The 19,485-nt window shown below is 34.2% G+C and overlaps 1 protein-coding gene across 5 annotated transcripts in view; it reads left to right on the forward strand.

Annotated features, from left to right (window-relative positions):
* The window catches only part of PALS2 (protein associated with LIN7 2, MAGUK p55 family member), a 105,395-nt gene that overhangs the window by 64,393 nt on the left and 21,517 nt on the right, over nucleotides 1-19,485 (forward strand). For all 5 annotated transcript variants that reach the window (XM_087429011.1, XM_087429014.1, XM_087429020.1 and 2 more), the window contains 6 exons: nucleotides 1,440-1,592; nucleotides 2,396-2,623; nucleotides 14,709-14,840; nucleotides 16,732-16,831; nucleotides 17,170-17,238; nucleotides 18,794-18,955. In XM_087429011.1, the coding sequence (XP_087285137.1) occupies nucleotides 1,440-1,592; nucleotides 2,396-2,623; nucleotides 14,709-14,840; nucleotides 16,732-16,831; nucleotides 17,170-17,238; nucleotides 18,794-18,955 (844 nt within the window). The remainder of the gene's footprint in view (nucleotides 1-1,439; nucleotides 1,593-2,395; nucleotides 2,624-14,708; nucleotides 14,841-16,731; nucleotides 16,832-17,169; nucleotides 17,239-18,793; nucleotides 18,956-19,485) is intronic.

The following is a 19,485-nucleotide window of genomic DNA, read 5'->3' on the forward strand; positions in this document are numbered from 1 at the left end:
CCTTAAGCTTTTTTTGGTTTTCAAATTATCATGACTTTGGCCAGTTGTGGGCAGATTTTTAGTATATGAATCTGAAGCTCATGAGAGTATTGAACCAAAGATATAAAATTGGGAGTTATCAATGTATAAGTAGTGGTTCAAGACACGGGAGTGGATAAATCTGCCTAAGAAGAGAGTACTATATAGGATGAAAACTAGGCAGCCCGGGTTAGAGATTTGAGTGACTTCTAGCATTTATACGAATAATCTTTACATATGAATTTGTGAATTTTTTTTCTTTTTGGAGTTTTTCTTCAGTCTCATACACGTGTTTTCATGAAATGACCAGAAATTACCAATTAAGCCCATATGCTGATTGTTTCTATTCTGAACCTAGTGACATTTGCTCCCTTCTTCCTATTTTGATTTATTGTTCTTGTTTTTGTTTTTGCTGAGGAAGATTTGCCCTGAGCTAACATCCACTGTCAATCTCCCTCTTTTTGTATGTGAGCTACGACCACAGCATGGCCACTACCAGATGAGTGGTATAGGTCTGCGCCCAGGAATCGAACCCGGGCTGCTGAAGCAGAGTGCACCAAACTTAACCACTAGGCTACCAGGGCTGGCCCAATGATTTATTGTTTTTGAACTTGCATTCCATCCACTCAAAAAAAATTTTTTTAACTTAGCTTTATGTTGGGTATATGCAATTATAGTATAAACAAAAAATAAAAATAAATATACAAAAAAAATTGTAAGAAATTCCTAGAAAGCTGGATCAAAGTCATCCATGATGATAGCACATATATAGTAAATGTGGAAGGTAAAAGTATATTATATTCAGGATCATTACTGGTTCATTGTTTTTTTCCCCCCCAAAATTTATCTTTTATAGACTAAAACCTTTATTTGTAGTATAAAATTTCCTATCACTGATATAAGATGCTGACATTTATTCATTTTCTGTTGGACGTCTTTTTAACAGACAAGTTTTGTACATGTAAAAAATACATGTTGCTAACATAACAGCTTTAGGGTAAAAATTAGGGTCCCTGCCATTTGAGTTTGTATGATAACTAATAAATAGGGAATGATGATAAATATTGAATGATGATGATGGTGATGACAATGGTGGCAATGAAATCCAGTGCCTCCATGGCACCACACTTGGAAATCTAGGTACAGTTTCCATTGAACATCTCACTTAAGAAGTCACAAACTATCAGTCTCTTCAAATTTTTTAAAACAAGGACTATGCTATTGTTTGACAACAAGTAAAACTATATATGCTTATATTTCTTTAAAAGATTCTCTATACATTTGATTTAACTCATACTTGGGAATTTAATAATGTGTGCCTTGGAAATTTTTAGTACTCCACTGGGATAATGAACTAAGTTATTTTTAATAACTTATTCCATCAATAATTAATAACCAAAGGCTATTTTGAATCCTTATAGTCACTCTTGGAGGCCCATGATATAGTGGCATCCAAGTGTTATGATTCACCTCCATCAAGCCCAGAAATGAATAATTCTTCTGTCAATAATCAGTTATTACCAGTTGATGCTATTCGTATTCTTGGTATTCACAAAAGAGCTGGGGAACCATTGGTAAGTAAATAAATCAATACCTTCTTAAATCTGAAATCGGACGTACTTGTGGCTCAGTTACTACTCTATCTCTTTTTTTCTTCTTCATAATTTGTATCATTATGAAAACTTTATTCATATTTGTTTTATCAGTCTTTTTTGGCCTGTGTATAAAATATACAGCTGATGCTCTCTCAACTTGATGTAGCATACAAAATTAAACCAAGCTAAAAAGTTAAACTGAAATAAAGGCCAGAAGAAGTTTTCCAGTGGGTAACAAAAATTTCAGTGATAACTACTTCATTATTTTTTCTACACCCTTTGAAGAAATGAACTTAGGTTGCTTGCTAATGACAATATCAAAACACAAAAGAAAGTTATTATTGAAAATTGAAGACATGGTAGGACTCTCTAAGTAGTGAAGTTTATAATTTACTGCTAAAATTATTATTTCTGGGTCCTGACTATACAACAGTGAAGTGGAAAAAAAGAAAAGCAGGGAACAAGACCATCAGAATGCACAAATACCTTTTCTTACTCCTTTGAGCTTCCTTTTATCCTATGGAATGCAGCCTAATATATGTTTCATTTTTAAGGTTAACCTTACCATGGAAGTTCCTTTTTAAGGGGTGATGTATGTTGTCACAGTTGCACGTGGTTTAATGAGATTGGAATATTGAGACAGGAGAGAACAAAAGAAAAGTAGGAATGATTCACTTACCTACTTTTAGAATTATTTTCTTATATATACATGTTCATGAGGATTTAAGATTTGTTCCTAATAATCTAAAATCAATGATAATTCTGTTCCTTATTTCCTTTAGGGTGTAACATTTAGGGTTGAAAATAATGATCTGGTAATTGCCCGAATCCTTCATGGAGGAATGATAGATCGACAAGGTCTGCTCCATGTGGGAGATATCATTAAAGAAGTCAATGGCCATGAAGTTGGAAACAATCCAAAGGAATTACAAGAATTACTGAAAAATATTAGTGGAAGTGTCACCCTAAAAATTTTACCAAGCTATAGAGATACCATTACTCCTCAACAGGTTAGTAATAAAATTCTTGGCAATATTAAAAATACTTTTATTTCTTTAATCACACTGTTGGCTATAACCACCAGTTGCTACTCTTGTTAAACAAAAGAGGAAAAAATCTGTCTGATATAATCGTTCTGAATTGCCTTATTTTGTCATGGGTGAATTTTTGAACAATTAACATTGTCTACTGTTATAAAGAAATTAGTAGGGAAATCTCTCTGTGAACACCGTGAGCCCTGACATTTCAGTAAGCTACAGCTGGGTATCAGAAAAACCATAAAACCTTTTAGTCATTAATCTAGCAAACATTTTTGATACCTGTTATGTTCCAGGCCCTGTGAGAGAATTAGAATGCAGTCCTGATCACCTCCAGCTTAGTGTTCCTGTGATGGGCTAAGTGGAGAATGAGGCCAGAAAGAGAGGATGGGTCCAGATTGAAAAGAATCTTGAGGGCCAGCCCCGTGGCTTAGCGGTTAAGTGCACGTGCTCCGCTGCTGGCAGCCCGGGTTCGGATCCCGGGCTCGCACCCACGCACTGCTTCTCCGGCCATGCTGAGGCCACGTCCCACATACAGCAACTAGAAGGATGTGCAACGATGACATACAGCTATCTACTGGGGCTTTGGGAGAAAAAAATAAATAAATAAAATTATAAAAAAAAAAAAAAAAAGAATCTTGAACACCTGGTTTGGACACATTTGATCTGTATTTTGTAACTAATTTTTAGGTAAAATGGATTATTGAACAGGAGAATGTTTTAATGACTATCTGGCCTCATTATGTTGAGTGAATTTCAGAAAAAAGAGAGATGAAATTGTGTAACCAGGAAGCAGATTTTTGAAGGTGTGAGGTGATTTTGAAAGACAACTCTAATGAAAGGTTAAGGTGTTGCTTGGGTTCAAATACCGACGCTGTTACTGACTAGCTTATCCTCTGTATGCTTCATTTTCTCATCTATATAGTTAGGGATAATATTTCTTTTCTCAAAAGATTGTTATGAGGATTCAATGAGTTAATTCACGTAAAGCTGTCATAGCAGCACCTGGCACGTACTGAGTGTTCAGCAAGTAGCTGCTGCTGTTGTGATCGTGGTGATGAGGTAGTGGTGTGTGACAGAGCTGTCAAGAAAGAAAAAGTAATAAAGTAAGACAAAGAAAGAATTGACAATTATGATAGGAGTGTTGGAACTGAGGAGAGGGTTTTCAGGCCTAGATAATGTTAATTCTACAATATCTATCAGTGTTTTAGATGCCTCTAATTGTTCAGGTTTATTCCAGAAATTTATTGTTTCATGTGTGAGTGAAATTATAAGTTTTTTACATAAGATACTGCCAGTGATCTTATTTTCCTATTGTTAATGTGAGAATTTAAAAGCCTAGTTTTTAGGTTTCCATACAGTTCTTTGACATGTGTTGTCATGTGTTGAATACCTGTTTTATATTGTTCTTTGGAGGTTAGGATAGAATATTTAGTCATGAATTTAAATATGTAAATTGAACTTATGGAAATATATAGGATTATAATGAACTTCAGTTGAAATGAAGGAAGAGACCTTGTCTTCAAGGAAAGAATCATGAAAGAAGTGGTATTAGAAATTAGGCATTTCATATCACTAGTACCTCTCAGACTACCTTTATTCCTCCATTGACACATTTCCCTTTGGACCTGAGTAGATTGGAAAAGTAAAACCTAAGATTTATTTATATATTAAAATTATGTGTTAGTTATGATAGTCTGGAAGATTTCTTTTTTCCTGTGGTCCAAACTCCAGAATTCTTTTCTGCTCACCATGGCTATAATGGATTTTTACAGGAAAAATAAATTTTCATATTAACAGCCAGGGCTTTGTCCAAATTCCTTCGTGGTTTCAGCACCTGGTGAACTGGTCTGAATGACATGAAATACAAGGACATTTAGCCCTGTCCTAGACATAAATTTTTCCCCGTCTCATGCTTTCTCAAACTCTGGTTTTTATTTAAGCCTTTGGAACTGGGAGAGGGGATTGAAATGGGGAAGGAGATGTCATCCAAGCCTGAGTCAGTCTCGGGCCTATCCTACTGTAAAAAAGAAAAGAGACTATAACGTGGAGGCTTCCAATCGGAGAGCTAAAACATATCCAAACTGGGACATTTTTTAAAGTAAAAGAGGGAACGATTACTAATTATGCTGGAACAATAGGCATAAACAAGGACTGTCCTGAGCAAACAATGGTCATCTTACTAAGAGACACTAGGGGGAAGCAAGGGCATTTAGCCTCTTCAACTCTTTCACTAGAAGCTCCACCGTGTAGTCCTGTTGGACCTGTCTCAACTCTTCCTCTGGATTGCCATGAGAGCAGGTGGAAGCCAGGAGCTCTCCCTGCCAGGGTAGTGTTTTTCAAAGCGTGGTCAGTAGATCATCTTTATCAGTATCATTCGAGATGCTTACTAAAAATCAAAAATCTTTCATGAGACCTAAGGATGTATATTTTAAATTTGAAGACCAGGGTGAGTTAGAAGTTATAGCTAATTCTGAAGTTCTTCAACTTATATGTAGGTTGGGTTCCCAAAGGCTGTTAATAATTCCATTTGTTCATTAAGACCAAACTGATGGGAATTCTCTCTTACTCATTCTTTAAGGCCAGCATGACCCAGGTACCAAAAATATTATAAGAAAAGAAGTTACATTTCCATTTCACTCAAGGATACACATGTAAAAATTCTCAACAAAATATTAGCAAATGAAATTTAATGATGTATTAAAAAGATAATACAACATGTCTAAGTTGGATGTTTCCCATGTATGCTAGGATGGTTTCATATTAAAAATCCATGTATGTAACCAAACACATTAACATATTAAAAGAAAAAACCTCAATAGAGAATTTGATAAAATTTAATGCCTATTCATGATTTTTTTTAAAAGATTAGTAAATTAGGAACAGGAAAAAAACTTCTTAATCTTATTTAAAAAAAAAAAAACTAGAACAAACATAATTCTGAATAGTTGACTGTTAGAAGCATTCTCTTTAAAATCAGTAACTGGACTCTCAGCTGGTCTGCCTGAGACCACTTGAGTGCCAACCCCAGTCCCCTGTGAAGCCCCATTTCTACTCCAACAAGATGAAAGAACCCATCATAAACCAAGAGAAGCTTGCCAAACTTCAGGCGTAATCGTGCATTGGTAAAAAGGGACTACCCTCAGATGATATATAGAGTAACAGATGATTTAACAAATATCTGTTATAACGCATGATAAAAATCTTTAGTTCTCCTTCAAGAAACTAGGCATAAACAGATATTAAAAAGGTAAGTATGTTTGCACACCAGGGAATGGTGATCCGCTTTAATAGCCCTGATGCTCACATATCTCTGGCAGCAAATACTCTCCCCATTACCAGCCGTGCTGAGACAAAGCAGCTGATAGAAGTGCCACCCAGCATCTTAGACCAGCTTGGTGTCAATAAGCTTAAGGACACTGGCAGAAGCTAAATGGAAAAGCACCACTTGCTCTTGTTCAGAATTTTGATGAGTCTTCCAACAGTGAGGCGAATGGAATTGACCCAACTTGTAAAAAAGTAATAAAACTTCAAGACTTTTTACTACTTTAAAAAATTTTGTTTAGAATGTAATGAAATGCAGAAACCTGTAATATTTTAAATTCTGAGGCCCTTGGGCCCTGCTGCTTTTTAAATTCTTATTTACATACAATTATTTGTTCACAGTTAATTAAGCCAAAGAAGCCAGAACATAAAGTTTAAAACAAGGTTTAATACAATCTTTGCCTAGTTAAGCAAAAATGAAGAACTAGAGAAAGATGTTCACTAGCACCACTTATATTTGGTGTTTTATTGAAAGTTCTGTGGGCACAAGAAGACAAAAATAAATTGTAGAAGCAAAAGATTTGGAAAGGAGAAAATAAAACTTATTTTTAAATAATATGATTTTTTGCGTAGAAGTCCCCCCTAATACTATAAATTATTAGAAATAATAGAGTTTAGCAGGATACCTGAAAATAAGATTAACACAGTCATCCCTCCGTGTCTTCGGGGGATTGGTTCCAGGATCTCCAGGACTTTCCCATCCCCCATGGATACCAAAATCTGCAGATATTCAAGTTCCTTATGTAAAATAGTACAGTATTTACATATAACTTATGCACATTGTCCCATGTACTTTAAATCATCTGTTGATTATTTATAGTAACTAATACAATGTAAATGCTGTGTAAATAGCTATTATACTGTATTGTTTAGGGAATAATGACAAGAAAAAGTTTGTACACATTCAGTACAGACACAATCATCGTAGGCCTTTCCATCCACGGCTGGTTGAATCCATGGATGCTGGAACCCATGGGTATGGAGGGCTAACTGTATACAAATAAGTCAGTTGTATTTCCATATGTTATCAGCAAACATCTAGAAATACAACTAAGACAGACATCATTTACAATAGAGTCAGAGAATGTCACATAAATATTCAAAACCTCTATACACACCAAAAAAATATTATGAAGATCTAAATAGAGAGGTAGATCATGTTCATGGACAGGAAGATAATATTGTAAAGAGGTTAGTTTTCCAAACTGACTTGTAGATTCAATGAAATTTCAGTAAAACTTCCAGTAGGGTTTTTCATGGTATTTGATAAGATAAATAGCCAAGACACTTTTGAGGCAGAAAAGCAGGAATAGCAGATTATTATTAATGTGTAGGAATTAAGGTACTGTGGTATTGATATTGGCATAGGAATAGACAGAATGATCAATGACGTAAAGAATTCAGAAAGAGATCTACACACATTACTTTGGTATATGACAGAGATGATATGTCTTTCAGTGAGAAAAGGAGACTATTCAGTGAATGAAATTGCTTATTCTTAGGGATAATATATGAAATTGTGTTGTTGTTTCTTTCTGTATACACAAATCAAGTAAAAGCTGACACACAGTTAGTAAACATATGAAGACATTAAAAATCACAATGTGAGATAACCATTCTATAATGTTCAGTTGGCAAGAATTATAGATGTGAATCTACAGTATCGCTTCTGCATTGCTGGTGGCAGTGTAAATTGGTGTAGCCACGCTGGGAGGAAAAAAGTTTAGCGTTATCAGAGTTGAATGTTCACATATATCAAGACACAGTAATTTCCTGGAGCGATTCTTATATACATATGGCTGGAAGCATGTTAACAAGCATGTAAATTCCAAAAAAGTACATGCATATAGTACATGATACTATTTTTTTAAGTTTAAAGTAACTAAATACCTACTTTTAAAGAATACATGTAGGTGCATTAAAACAGTACAAAAAGGAAAGCAAGGAATTCGTGAACACGAGATTCATGATGAGGTTTTCCTTGGCTGGGGAAACCAGAGTGATGGGATGGAATGAAATATGGGCAGGAGGACTATGTAGGTTTCTAGCCTCTGTTTTGGGTGGCAAGCTCATGGCTGTTTATTATATTATTAAAACTAACAAAATAAATAAAAGCAGGCCTTGCGTGGACCAATGATTCAAGTATGATGTAAATTAAGAATTATTATTAGTATAATTTTGAGCAGCCTAGGTTAATAGATTTCTTTAATAAGCTTTTTTTTGACTAACAGAAGCTTAAATTTGTGGCCCACAGATGGTTACTTACCAAACAGGAGTATCAGTTGCCCCTCAAAGCTTTTTTCACCAAATATATATTCTAGTCTCCTTGCTGATCTCAAAATGTGTGTGTCTGCATTTAACTGACTAGGTTGAGTTCATATGCTTTGAAAATCTTCAGAAAAAATAGCATCCCTCCTTGATTATCTCTGCTGTTGTCATAGAGAACTTCTTAGGAACTATGATCGGTGTGTTCACTACCTTGTCACTCACTCTGATGTGCAAACTCAGGGGGACTTGAACCTGTGGTTTGCGACTGAGGGTGTGTAAGCAACGCTTGCACCGTGTTCAGTCCACACGTTCCCCAACAAATTACCGGCCACCTTCTGATTTAACATGAGGGTCGTGGTCGAGCTGTTTCTCTAGCCATTTCATCCATTTGATTTTTTTTCTCCTACTAACTATTGTCCTTTGCATAGGCAGAGCATGTTCTTGTGCAATATTTTATTTTCTCAGTACTTTTACTATTCTTATCTTTTTAAAAATATCTTTGAGGTGAAGTTTATAGAAGTAGCATATATTTAAAGTGTACAGTTTGGTAAGTGTGGACATATATATGCACCTGTGAAACCATCAACACAATTGAGGCAGTGAACATCATCAGTCCCAGATGTTTCCTTGTGTCCATTTGTAATGCTGCCCTCCCGCTCCCTTCCCCCATCCTTATTCCAAGCAAGTACAGTCCTGTGTCACTTAACCATGGGGATACATTCTGAAAAATGTGGCATTAGACGATTTCATCATTGTGTGAACATCATAGAGTGTACTTACACAAACCTAGATGATACAGCCTACTACACACCTAGGCTATATGGTACTAATCTTATGGGAGCTCTGTCGTATATGCAGTCCATTGTTGACGAAAACGTCATTAAATGCGGCACATGACTGTACTGCTCTTCTTTCTGTCACTATAGATTAGTTTACGTTTTCCATATTTTTATATAATGAAATCATACAACATGAATCCTTTCTTTGACTTTGTTTTTTTTTAATCTGGCTTGTTTCACTCAGTATAATTATTTTGGGATTCATCCATGTTTTTATATGTATCCGTAGATGCTTCTTTTTTATTGACTAGTAGTATTCCATTGCATGGCTATACCATGGTTTATCTGTTAACTGATGAACATTTTTGTTGTTTCCAGTTTGGGGCTATTATAAATATTATAATATATTATTAATTATAAATATTAATACTGTATTATAATATGGTATTAAAAAATATTTATTATAACTAGAGGTGCTATGGACATTTACATGTAAGTCCCTTGGGTAAATACCTAGGAATTGAAGGATTGGGTCATATGGTAGGTATATGTTGAACTTTTAAAGACATGGCCAAACTGTTTTCAGAAGTGATTGTACCAATTTACATTCCCACCAGAATTATATGAGAGTTTTAGTTACTGCACATCTTCACCAACATTTGGTATGGTCAGTCTTTATAATTTTAGCCATTCTAATACATGTATAGTAGTATCTCATCATGATTTTAATTTGCCTTTCCCTAATGACTACTAATATTGAACATCTTTTCATGTGCTTCTTTGCCAACCTTATGTCTACTTTGGTGATGTCTTCAAATCATGTCCATTTTTTATTGAGTTGTTTTATTTAGTCTTGGAGTTCTTTATGTCTTCTGGATACAAGTACTTTATCAGAATTATAATTTACAAAGATTTTCTCCCAGTGAAAAGGCTTATCTTTTCATTCTGTTAACCGTGTAATAGAAAGAGCAGAAGTTCTTAATTTTGATGAGGTCCAATTTGTCCATTTTTTTCTTTTACCGACCATGCTTTTGTTGTTCTGAGTAAAAAAAATCTTTGCATAACCCAAAGTTATAAAGATTTTCTTCTAAAAGTTTTATGGTTGTATCCTTTATATCTAGCTCTATGATCTATTTACTCTTGTGAGTTTTTGTATAAGGTGTTAGAGATGGATCAAAGTAGATGGGGTGTCATATAGATAACCAGTTTTTCTAGCTCCATTTGTTGAAAGATTATTTCTTTCATCAAATTTGGAAAATTTTTGACTGTTACTTCTTCAAATATTTTTTCTATTCCTCTGTTTCTCCTGTCATTTGGTGACACCACTTACACATATATTAGGCTCCTTGAAGTTGTCCCATAGCTCACTGATACTCTGCTCATTTATTTCAGTCTTGTTTTCTCCTAGTTTTTCATGTTGGATAGTTTCTATTGCTATGTCTTCAGGTTTACTAATATTTTCTTCTGCAATGTCTAATCTGCTGTTAATCACATCTAGTGTGCTTTTCATCTCAGATATTTTGGTTTTCATCTCTAGATATTCAAATTGAATCCTTTTTTTATACCTGCCATGTTTCCACCTAGCATGCCCAATCTTTCCTTTAGCTTTTTGAACATATGAGTACAATATGTAAAGTTAAAAATAACTATTTTAATGTCCTTGTCTATTAATTCAGTCACATTGGTGATTTCTGAATCAATCTTAAATTGATTGATTTTTCTCCACATTTTAGGTTATATTTTCCTGCTTATTTGCATCCCTGGTTATTTTTGATTGGCTGCCAGCCATCATGAATTTTACCTTATTGAGTGCTGGATATTTTTGTATTCTTAGAAATATTCTTAAGCTTTGTTTTAGGATACTTAAGTTACTTTGGAGCAGTTTGATCCAATCAGATCTTGCTTTTTAAGTTTTGTTAGTTGCAACCAGAGCAGGATTAAGTCTAGGGCATAACCCTTCTGAATACTCAATGCCTCATGAATTATGAGGTTTTTCCACTCACCCTGGTGAGAACAGTAACTATTCCTGACTCCGTATGACCTCCTGATATTGTTCCCTGTAATGCTGGTTCTTTACCTGGCCTTGGGTAATGTCCTCATACACATGCAATGATCAGCGCCCAGCTGAAGATCAGAGGGAGTCCTCTGCAGTTCTTGAGCACTTTCTCTGTGCAACCCTCTCCTCTGTAATTGCTTGGTTCTGTGCACTGTAACCACCTTGATCTCCCTGGTCTCCCAGTTCATCTCTTCAACTTGGAGACTGCCAGGCTCTACCTAGATTCTTCTTTCCTGAGTTGCACCTGGAAACTTTCTCTGTATGGTTAGCTGGGGCAATTGTATAGCTTATCTTATTTGTTTCCATTTCTTAGGGATCACTGTTTTCGTAGTCTGATGACTTGAAAAACGTTCCATATATTTTGTTCAATATTTTAGTTGTTTCAGGTTGGAGGGTCCTTGTTACTTCATCTTAGTCAGAAGTGGGAGTCATTTTATCTTTACTTTCATTACTATAAGAATTTAATTTTTGAATAGGTGAGTCATTCCCATGGTTCAGAATTCAAGAAATATAAATATATATTCAGTTGAAATCTCCCTCCTAATCCTCCTAATCCACTACCAATCTAGTCCTCACTCCCCCATAAGAAACTGTGCTATTAGTTTATCCTTCCAGAGTTTCTTTATCCATATACAAGTAAGTAAAAATTATATATTCTTATTCCTCTTCCACCTCCTTTTTCAAGAAAAGGTTACATACTATGCACACTATTCTGAACCTTGGTTTTTTCACTTAACCGTGTATCTTGAGGATCTTTCCTTATTGATACATAGACTGCCTCTTGACATACATTCCACCCCCGTTTTTTTTTTTAACAGCTATATAGTGTTATATTACATAGATTTACCATGATTTGTTTAACCAGTTCCCTATTGTTAAACAATTAGGTTGCTTCCAATCTTTTGTGATTAGACATAATTCAGTAGTTGATTATCTTCTTCAAAAGTCATTATGCCTATGTCTGAGAAACACTGTGGTTCAATACATTCCCGGAGGTGGATTGCTACGTCAAAGGGTTTTTGCATTCATAATTTTGATAGCTATTGCCAAATTGTCCTCTCAAGGGATTGAACCAGTTCTTCCACCAACCTGTTAGGAAAATGCCTATTGTCCCATAGTCCTATCTACAGAATGTTGTCAAATATTTGGATTTCTGCTGATCTAACAGGAAGAAAATGTTTTCATAATATAGTTTTAATTTGTATTTCTACTCTGAGTGAGGTTGAACATCGTCTTCTGTGTTTAAAAGCCATGTGTACTTCTTTTTATCTCTTCCATTTACTTTAGATTGTTGGTCATTCAGTTCTTTTACTAATAAAAATATGAGATTGAAATATTTTAGTAGGTTGTGTTTAGTAACTTCTTAATAACAAATGAACAGTTAACATCTATAGTCTGTTAGTGAAACACTTTAAAATGTACTTAATAAAATATAATTATACTAGATCTAGTCAAATCTCTCTTAATTTTAAGGTCATTACAAAATGTGTAGATCAAAGGTTGGGTTAATTGATTTTTCAGACAAATTTTCAAAGTTCAAGGTAAAACCAATTTAATCTGAGTTTTTGAGCATAAGAGTAGTGTTCCAAAATTAATTCGATAATGAAAAAATAAGATTTATTTCTTCTAGAAATCTTTTACATTTGAGAGACGTGGTTTGTCCCACAAATAATGACATTTCCAGAACAATTTGATGGGAGTAGGAGAATGAATATTTGAAGTTTGGACTAACTTGAAAAGTCTAAGCTTTATGGTTGCAAAATACATTCTGTCCCACAGATAAGAATGATAAACACATTCATGGATGGGTGGCAGTATGCTCTTACTGTTCATTCAGAGCGACTTTCTTAAGAAGTAAAGAGTATTCCAAGTTTTTTTTTTTACAACTCTGCATACCCATCCTTTTTCTCTGCCTCATCTCAAACACCTCTAGCTTTTTGTTTCTGTCACTTACAATTTTCAGGTATTATACCCTATGGACAATTAATTAGGGAAGTAGTTGCTTTACCAAATTAGTGAAATAATAAAATGGGCCAGTAGTTTGTTTATATTTTGTTAATTTATTATCATTTAAAGTCTGGCTTTATTTATGCAATGAAAAATATATTTTTAGAATTGCATCAATGTGGAGAGACATCCAGCACACGTCCGTCAGGTATGGTGTCATTCCAGGACATTCTCTGGTACTCCGTTTTTCTACCTTATCAGCCAGCTAAATTTACCTTAGTTAAACTTAATCATTTTGAGTTTTTTCCATTGCCGAAAACATTGAGCTGCATGCCGTTGTCAAGTTAGCCAGTTGTCACATTTTAGCAATCTTAATATTGTTTGTATGCTTGCTTTATAGATATTTCTAAAATTGTTTATCAGGAAAAAATTATTGGCTTACTGCTTTTTTTAGGCATTAATGTTTAGCCTTTCCAAAGTTATTGAAAATGTTCTGAATGCTTTCTATCAAAATCATCTAATTGTAAATAACTAAAATTTTGTCATATGTTCCCAAATTTAGTTATTTTTAAGTTATTTTAATATGCATCCATCACATTACATTTTACCACACTAATAATATAATGTATCTACTTATGTTTTTTGAATATCTTATTTGGTTATATTTATAGAATTATGATACAAATAGAAAAAATAACATTGTTATTTTGACTAATCGTGTGCTTTCCTGCTTGTTCAAGTTTACCTACTGATTAATGCTAAGTCAATTCTTTAGAAGATAAAATGTGAGTTTCTAAAAATATGCGTGAAAAAAGTTTTAAGAAAGTAATCAGTCTGAACTTGCTATCAAATACTGAAAATGCTTAACTTAATTAGAATTCAAATTAAAGTGAATAAGCAAAATATTCCAGGTATTGGAGATCATAACTAACAGTGGTAACTGACATACTTTTATTAATAATACAGATTTAAAAGAAATTTGTATAGTTCAAAGGATTTAAATTGGAAAATAGTTTCAAGGCCTTTTCAGTATTCGTCTTACAATTAATTTAATGCTGATCATTTAAATCAGAGCAAGATGATTCCAAAGAAGTATTTTCCACGCTAGTTTTGACCAGTGTCAATATATGTGATTAAAAAAATATTATTACCCGTGATGAAAATTGGGTTTTTAATTTTTTTTAAGGTTACTAAATATATTTCAGGTCTGACTTCAACAGGAACTTTTATTATTTAATTTTGGTTTCAGGGCCCTTTCAAAAAGTCAGTCTTAATATATCTGAACTATATGCCTTAAATTAACTGTATATATTGTTTCAGGATGTTAATTAGAAAGTAGCATTTACTTGCATAAAAATTATGCAGTATTGATTGGAAAATAATGTGAAAAGAGTGGGGGAAGGTATAAGAATGGTGGGATAAAATGATTGTCAAACTTTTTGTTGGTTTAAAATTAGAAGTTAAAATAGAAATAAAATTTTAATGTAGTACCAATGTTTATTTCTTTTCTGATACAAAATTATTACTGTTCTAATAATTTGATTTTATATAGAGAGAAGTTCCTTAGTTGAAGTACTAAATACATTGTCAATTACAAGTAAATCACAGTGGTTTCAAAAAGATTTCAAAAATCCAGTGACAAATGATGCATCTATAGTATTTTTAATTGTGCTATGTGTTTTAGGTATTTGTGAAATGTCATTTTGATTATAATCCGTACAATGATAACCTGATACCCTGCAAAGAAGCAGGATTGAAGTTTTCAAAAGGAGAAATTCTTCAGATTGTAAACAGAGAAGATCCAAACTGGTGGCAGGTTAGTACGCTTCTCAAAATTCCCTCAACTGCTTTTGTGTTTTCAATCTTAGATCTGGCCAATATCTGAATATTCAGGAAGAAGGTATTAGCTTTTGTTCCAATGGTTTTTCCTGCATGAACAGCTCCTGCTTCATGGCTGCTAATTTTGTGGACAGAAGACCAAATTGAGAGGGAATTTGTGAGTAGCTGTTAATAAATGCAGAATTAACTAGCCTGTGGTATGATCCCATTGGTTTAGGAATTAGACCAATTGGTTCTTCTACATGGGCGTTTGCAGCAAAATATGGTATTGGGCAAGAAGAACTTACTTGAGGTCATCCCTTTGCAATGTTTTTGCTTGTTTATTTTAACTAGGAGTCTTTTACTATGGGTATAGTAGTCTTTCTCTTGTCTCCTCTCCCTCTGTGTACATTCACGACAAATAGAACATAGTTTCTTAAGCTCTTAAATCTGTTTGCCCTCCTCTTCTCAGTTACTGAGAAATGAATGTTTGCTTTATCATCAGTATTGTTTGGTCTTGGATTGAAATCTGTATATATGGAAAGGAGTGCGTGTTATCACTTTACACACACACACACACACACACACCCGTCCATTTTCCAGAAGATCTGTGTAATGGTGTGTTTTTTCCTTTCCCCTGATACAGCTTTCAGAAATCTCTAACAGCAGTAAGTCTGTTTTTGTAATTGTTTACATCAGTTGACAACTGCAGTATCCAGAACTATGGAAACTGACAAATCAGAAAGTCTAGAATACCTTAAACTGTCAGAACAAGTGAGAGTCTCATTAAAGAACAAGGTGTGAGAGCAAAGGACCCAGAACCTAACACTAAACTCTAAATTGGACTGAGATATGAGTCACGTTAGCTCTCATAAGTTACGTTGACTTCTAAGGGGGAATGAATTACAAGAATGAGAACAACCTTACTAGTGTGTCCTTAAATTAAGACAATAAATTATTATGTACAAATGCACTATGTGGTGAGAGAACTAAGTAAATTAAACAGAATCCATGATTTCAAGACATTTCAACTGAATTTCTTAGAACTCACATCTAAAAAATCTGCTTTCTGTGGCTGTTTCCTTTATTGAACTTTGCTAGTTTTCTCTGTTTTCCCCTTTCTGTGAATGCCATCTCTTCAAATCCAGCCACCATTATCTTAATCTCATCTTGCATTTTAATTCTATTTTTCAAGATTTTAATTGCTAAAAATGGTACCAGATTTTTCTTTGCTAGTTGTAATGATAAAGGCACTAACCTTGTGGAATAAATCAGTAGCCGCCAGTTCTCCAGCCACTATCTTAAAATAGCACTTCTTTGGATTTTATTTTAAAAGTTAGCTTCTTGACAGTAGGTGAAGTTTTACCTTATCTTAAACTTACTACCTCTCAGGATATTTAGATTCCTGGTAGCATGAATTAAACTGTCCACTCTTTTCCCAATATTGGCTTTTTTTCATTGATTTTGCCTCAGGAATTACCAACGTAGTAGGATTATAGTTGATAGTAAATACCTTACTGAAGGGTGCTAGATGAAATGTCCCGTTAACACGTAGAATAGAATTCATTCTTTTCCGTTCTTTGACTAACTTAGTATCATAAATAAAAAGTTTTAGTAATTTAAAGAGCCTGTATACCTTTGTATTATGGTCCCAAATCTTCACTACCAGATGGCAGATTGATTAGGTGCCAGTTGATTCCTTAGTGCTCAAGGATTTAAATATCTTAACTGACAATGCCTTGGATTTAAGTTTCAAGGTCAGTTTTTCAGAGCAAATGTGTTTTTTTGTTTGTTTGCTTGTTTTTTACTGACTACTGCTTGTCCTACGTGTTAGAATATGGCCTCAAGTTTTGGTCACTGAGATATACAATTCATTAATTTGATTCTAGGCTAGCCATGTAAAAGAGGGAGGAAGCGCTGGTCTCATTCCAAGCCAGTTCCTGGAAGAGAAGAGAAAGGCGTTTGTTAGAAGAGACTGGGACAATTCAGGTGATGCACTCCGCGTCATAAGTGACAAGTAGTCCTTTGTGGCCACCTTTTTTTGCCTCCTTCATCTGAATTAGCAAATGAATTTATTTAAAATATATCTAGAATTAATCCCTCCCATCTGCCTTATTGTATCTCTCTCAAAAGTCAACTTTTTGATCCCTTTCTGCCACCTGCTGGTATAGTATCAGAATTCAGGGGCTCAACTCACCCCTGCCCCCTTCTGCTTTGTAGGATGCAACACGGGGAAGATAATTCTCCCGCCCCTGTAGAACACCACAGGGCAACTTGATCATATTCTCACATAATGTTTAAGTTACATTTGTCTTGTCATCCTTCAGGACCTTTTTGTGGAACCATAAGTAGCAAAAAAAAGAAAAAGATGATGTATCTCACAACCAGAAATGCAGGTATGTTTTAAATACATTTCGAGAAGTCTGAGTGAAATAGCTTTATAACATTAATCGATGTGGCATAAAGTCTAAATGTATAATTTTAAGTGAATGTAATTCAGATTAGTACCCAATTGCAAGGGGCTGACATGTGCACACATGGTACAATTTAATGTAAAGACATTATTTAAACCTGGTATTATATATACTTATACTATCACAAGTGTGCTTTATTTTATGAGTATAGTTTATAATAAAATGAATTGGTTGGGATTTATGCTTGTATTAATGAAGAAGCAATGTTATAATTGAAACTCTTTGTTCAGAGAACTTTGATCATTTCTAAAGAACAAATGCCTTTATAAAGATATTAAAAGAGTTATGATTAAGGGCAACTATATTCTGCCATAAGATTGTCCATGATACTTTTGGGAAAATAGTACTGGACCAAATAAATCTTAGTCTAATCTAGTAGGATTCTTTCTTAAATCTTTTAGACTTAAAGAAGATAAATATGACACCTACAATAGTTATTCTTTTCGGTTATGGAGGTTGATAGGAGTGAAATGCAGCTCTCTGAATCACAAGGCTCTGGGGGCTTACTCAAAGGAATTGACAGTTTTAAAGTACTTTCTTGATTTCAGAGCTCCTCCTATACTGATAATAAACTAAATAGCACACTATAAAGAAAATAGTACAATAATATAATAATATAATAAGAAGAAGAAGAAATAGATTCTCCCTTAATATTGGTTTAATCTACTGTGGAGAAATTGTGCAAAGAAAGAATTGCTGTTAAGATAATAAGCTAAGGAAGAAGTGTTGTTGCTACAGATTGAGATTTGTAGCCGTAATAATAGGTAATATTTCAAATCCACTTTGGCCTTATTATTCATTAACTATTTAAAGCTTTCTTGCAAAATAGAAAATTTGTAATTTTCCCATTGACTAAGGTTGTAATTTTGGAATGTGTTTCTACTTGAAATAGTTTTGATCCAACGTTTTGTTTTATATGCAAATTCAGAATCTTAATATTTAAATGTCAGTATGTTGTCTGTTTGCACTTTATTAATCTAACTGGTATGTGCAGAGTCACCACGTAATATTTGTTCATTTATATCATTGGAAGGGCGCATTCATTCTATGGAACTTATTTAAGCAGGCACACTAGGTGTACTGCTGTCCTCCGTATTTGATATGCTTTAGCTGAATAAATTATATAAACTAATTTTCAATTTATTTATATTAAAGGAGTTATTTCTACTGATGAATTGGTAAGAAAGAGGTTTTAATGGATAGAATATCTGATAAGGATAAAGCATAGGCATTTTTCTAACTTGGTTAGACAAATTTTTAAGGGCGAATGGGTGGAAGCAGATGTTGAAATCAAGATATAAAATAATTTATTGTACTTGACCAAATTTGTAAAAACAAATCTGTACTAAATGAGTACAATTGAAGTGATATTTAACTCTCAAGACAACTAAGCCATTACTGAACAGAATAGCAGAGGTTTTTCATCCATATAGAAGATAACTGAATATGATGTTTTCTTATTTCCTTTTACATTTAGAATTTGATCGTCATGAAATCCAGATATATGAGGAGGTAGCCAAAATGCCTCCCTTCCAGAGAAAGACATTAGTGTTGATAGGAGCCCAAGGTGTGGGACGAAGAAGCTTGAAAAACAGGTTCATAGTATTGAATCCCACTCGATTTGGAACTACAGTGCCATGTAAGTTTGCTTTTCATTTGGCAGGAAAGCGTCAAGGGGGGCGGGGGCAGACTATTATTATTTTTATTCCGAAATAATATTTGATTATGCCAGTGAAAACGAACAAGGAGAAGATACTGGAAAACTCAGTGGCTCCATAGCTGTCTTGAAATAGCACTATGGCCCGGTCGACTGGCGGCAATCACTTCTCCAGACTCTTCAGTCCAGAAATTTTAGTTAAATGCAAGTGTTAACAGTTGTGGTAAAATCAGCGTTAACTTTGAATTTTCTTGTTCAACTCCTGTCTATCTGAAAAGCTGTATATTTCACCCATTTTAGCGTAAGGCAAAGGAGGAAACCTGCTGGATCCTCAGACACTGCCAGCCTGGCAATCCCTTTGTGAATTTGTGTGATCAGTTTATAGCTCTCAGTCCAGCAAGGTCATAAACCTGATTTTTGATAGCACATCAAGAGCGATTCATCTTCCAGAGCATTAAGGTCTCAAAGATTGCTATATAAAATGAAATAATACTGAGCGGAAGTATAACCAT

Source organism: Ceratotherium simum, chromosome 1 (assembly GCF_057802395.1).
Source record: "Ceratotherium simum simum isolate JZ-2026a chromosome 1, ASM5780239v1, whole genome shotgun sequence".
In the NCBI taxonomy this organism is placed as follows: domain Eukaryota; kingdom Metazoa; phylum Chordata; class Mammalia; order Perissodactyla; family Rhinocerotidae; genus Ceratotherium; species Ceratotherium simum.